Genomic DNA, 3,481 nt, shown 5'->3' on the forward strand with positions numbered 1-3,481 from the left:
ATATGGCGCTGCCGATTGCTGCAGACGCTCATCATGTCGGCCGCCTTGGGAAAGGTGCTGAAGCCAGCACTGGTCACCACCATGTCTGCGTGCGAGAGGAGGAGAAGGTCGACTAAAGCTGTGTCGATCACGCGAAGGGCGGCATCCTTGTCAAAGATCCTGGCCGTTGCCCATGCGTTGTTGTGGCCCACCTGGCCGTGCGAGTGTGCCGCGGTGATGCCCATTTGGCGCAGATGCGCTACCGCTCGCTCTCGGGAAACGGGGCGTCCGCAGCAACAAAAATCGACCAATCCTCTGTTCCCAGCTTCGTTCGCGCTTCATGCACGACATTCTCCAAGAGCCTCGTCAGCGTCGGCGCGAAGCCGCATGGGCGCGACGCCATGCGCAGCGTGGGCGCGCAGAGCGACTCATTCTTCAGACGGTCGCGCACAGCGAGGTTTCCAAAGTTGGGCGCGAGCATGAGTGAGAAGACTTGGTCTGCAGCGTCAAACCAGCTGCGCTCTCTGAGCTGGCAGTCTTGCAGATTATGCGGGGCGACCTCCGCCGCGTTTGCTGAGACGTCTGCCCATCCAGTGCGCAGGTGTAACACTACCAAGGCGCGTCGCGCACTGAAGTTGTTGCAATGGATTGCCAGCTTGCCTGCGTCGGACCACGCTGGTGGCACCTCCGTGCGAAGCTCCGCGTGCATAGAGCGTACGGACTCCACAACTGAGGCCTTGGGCCTGCTCGTGAGTGCCTTGACGGCGCAAGGGATGTCGCCCGGCTTTCTCGGGATCAACTTTGGCGCATCGAAGAAGTCCTCGAACTTGTACAAGCGGCCGCCGGCGTGGCGGCTGCTATTCACAAGCGCGCTGCAGTTTTGTCTGAAGGCTTCTCGAGCGAGCCCACCAACGATTGGCACCGTGTTGCCGAGCCCACCCGTCAATCTGGATGGCCACACTGTCAGCTGACATTCTGCACGCATCGTGCCGCAGGCTGGCCTGGCGGATGCAGCCGAAGGGAGCTGAAGAGCGGACAATGTGTACAGTAGCGTGCGGAGCAGCCCTCTTGAAGACATTTTGCCCAAGAGCAAACGGTGTGCGTCACGGAGTAGCAATCGACACTTTGCATATGTTTGGGTTTTAGGTATGTTTTTAGGTACTCGAGTCGACTTTTAGCTACTGGGAGACAAGGGAGAGGGAGGCGCGATTTCTAGGCCCTTGGGGGCCCTACCATCTCTCGAGTATGTTGTTGGCAAATCAAGACACACACAGAGCTCACACATTTGGGTGGGCAATCGACACGTTGCATGTTTGTTTTAGGTTTGTTAGAGAGACTTTTTTGAGTTTTAAGAGTTGTAGGTTTGTTGTTGGCGTTTTGAGTTTGGGTTGTTTGGGTGGGGATATTCTGATAAAATCTCTGGGAAAAATGCGACTTCCGAACATGTTTTGCCGGACGCTCTCGTCGCGCTGCTGATGCAGTCCGCCGGCACACAAGATCGACTGGCGATCTGGCGAGCCGACAGTGGACGTGCCGACCGCTGTGTTCTGAATTCGCAAATGACAAAGAAAGAAAGAATTCTAGAAAAAAGAAACCAAACGGCCCTGCGGAACGCTCTGCTTACCCCTCGCTGCCTCCTCCTTCGCGCCATGGTGAGAGGCGGTACTTATTCTGCCCGGTTGTGGATTCAAAACCCTAACCCTCGTCCTCGCCTCGCAGCCGCAGGCCGAGGAGGATGTCGAAGTCAGGCTCGAGGACCAGCAGGCACTGGAGCTGGTGCTGGTGCGGCCTTCCAGCCATCGCCACATTTGACCGCACCTCACTCTCGCCGCAGGCCATCAACCAGTTTGGGCGGCTGAACACGCGGATGCACGAGCTCGAGGACGAGATCAAGGAGAAGCGCTCGCAGCACGACCAGCTAGACGACGCGGCCAACGAGCTCATCCTTGCGGACGACGACGAGCCTGTGCGGTGCGCCACTGTGGCCGCACGACTCACCTCGGCTCCGAGGCAAGCATCCCGTTAGGACCCCGGGCGCCAGTAGACTGACGCGCCGCCCGGCGCTCCGCTGCCTCCGCAGAGTGCAGTACGGCGAATGTTACTTTGAGGTCGGCAAAGAGCGCGCAGGTCGACGCTGCTCCGCGCACGCATCTCGCGAGCCCAACCCCCGCTGCACACGTCAAGTCACGCCGGCGTCTTGCCTTCACACCCCCATTAGCCCCACCTGTCCGTTACCTCAGACGAGTTGCTCGAGTCGCGCAAGGACGCGGTGGCCGACGAGATCTCGGAGCTCGAGAGCCAACTCGGCACGATCCGGCAGACGCTCGCCGGACTCAAAAAGCAGCTATACGCACGCTTCGGAGGCAACATCAACTTGGAAGAAAACTGAAGGTCATTCCCTGGCAGTCACGCGGGAACAGGCATGTTCCGTCGGCACATGTACATGTCGCTTGCCATACCCCGGCCGGTGGTGCTGGTGGCTGTAGAGCGCCTGTGGCTGAGCCTGCGACGTGCGACGAGGTGTATACGATGTACATCGCGGCCTCTGCGGGGTACCGCGCGCTTTGACAGTATTTTTGAGATTATCGTGCCCCCCGAGCATATGCATGTACTATTGTGCCAAGAGACGAGAACCCCCTCCCCCCACCCCACCCAGACGCCCACCCACACGTCATTTTCTTCGTCATCTCTTTCCGATCTTGGTTCTTGCGCTCCATGACGATGAGAGATCTGTGAGAGATCGATCTGATTCATGATTGGCGCTCAGCCCCGATTGGGAGCATTGGCGCATTGGCATACTCGCTCCGAGTCGAGACGCAGCCGTCAATCGGCGTGCGGCCCCTGCTCATTCTTGGGCCTACTCGCGGGGGGACAGCTGGGGTGAGCAAGAGAGTAGACCGACACCTAGCCACCGGGGAGCGGAAACTGCCTCGTAAGCCAGTCAAAAGGCCGGAAGCGCGGCCCACTCGGAGGCTCCGCTCGCACCGCGGGGGTGGCCACCTCGTGCCCTTGGTCGGCCGGGGCGGCGCGGCGGCGCAGCAACCCGCCGAACCCGCGCTTCCCGCCCTCGGCCGACACCTCTTCGGCCGCCGCCGCCGCTGGCGGCGGCGGCCGAAGAGGAGGCGCACGGCTCCGGCGCAGAGTTCGAAGCTGCCACGCTACCCACCTTTGGTTCGCAGCGGCCAAGGACTCGTCCGCCTACTCGCAACGAGGCGCGTCAAGGCGTAGAAGCGAACGCAGGCGCCACGCAATGACCAGCGGCGACGACCCATTCTTGTATCCCGTGCAGACCTCCACGCTCGGAAGCCACGCCACCGCTGCCGCCTCGGGCGTCGCCACCCCCGCCGTGGCCAGCGCCCCTGCCGCTGAAGCTGCTGCCACCTCCGCCAGTGCCACCGCGAAGCCAGCGCCGGCGGAGCGACAAGTAGCGCGCCCATCCGTCCGTCATCGCTTGCTCGAGCTGCAGACCCGCGACGTTCGCCTGGTAAGCTGCACGTTGCTG

General features: G+C 61.3%; 3 protein-coding genes across 3 annotated transcripts in view; 1 reads left to right on the forward strand and 2 right to left on the reverse strand.

Moving 5' to 3' along the window:
- Positions 1-953, reverse strand: part of EMIHUDRAFT_229964 (hypothetical protein) — a gene marked incomplete at both ends in the record, with an annotated part of 1,737 nt that extends 784 nt beyond the window's left edge. The window contains 3 exons of the mRNA XM_005785387.1: positions 27-248; positions 329-836; positions 919-953. Coding sequence (XP_005785444.1) covers positions 27-248; positions 329-836; positions 919-953 — 765 coding nt within the window. The remainder of the gene's footprint in view (positions 1-26; positions 249-328; positions 837-918) is intronic.
- A 585-nt stretch (positions 954-1,538) lies between these two features.
- EMIHUDRAFT_229965 (hypothetical protein) lies at positions 1,539-2,368 on the forward strand (the record flags this gene model as incomplete). The annotated part of the gene is made up of 5 exons (XM_005785388.1): positions 1,539-1,631; positions 1,705-1,761; positions 1,814-1,950; positions 2,060-2,106; positions 2,220-2,368. The coding sequence occupies 5 exons, from the start codon at positions 1,539-1,541 to the stop codon at positions 2,366-2,368; spliced, it is 483 nt and encodes a 160-aa protein (XP_005785445.1).
- A 214-nt stretch (positions 2,369-2,582) lies between these two features.
- On the reverse strand, positions 2,583-3,459 carry EMIHUDRAFT_441658 (hypothetical protein). The gene is made up of 3 exons (XM_005785389.1): positions 3,248-3,459; positions 2,906-3,177; positions 2,583-2,836 (listed from the first exon to the last, which is right to left on the reverse strand). Exons 1-3 carry the CDS (start codon positions 3,425-3,427, stop codon positions 2,803-2,805), a joined length of 486 nt encoding a protein of 161 aa, XP_005785446.1. The 5' UTR covers positions 3,428-3,459; the 3' UTR covers positions 2,583-2,802.
- Between the last annotated feature and the right edge of the window lie 22 nt (positions 3,460-3,481).

This window comes from Emiliania huxleyi, assembly GCF_000372725.1.
Source record: "Emiliania huxleyi CCMP1516 chromosome Unknown EMIHUscaffold_160, whole genome shotgun sequence".
Lineage (NCBI taxonomy): Eukaryota > Haptophyta > Isochrysidales > Noelaerhabdaceae > Emiliania > Emiliania huxleyi.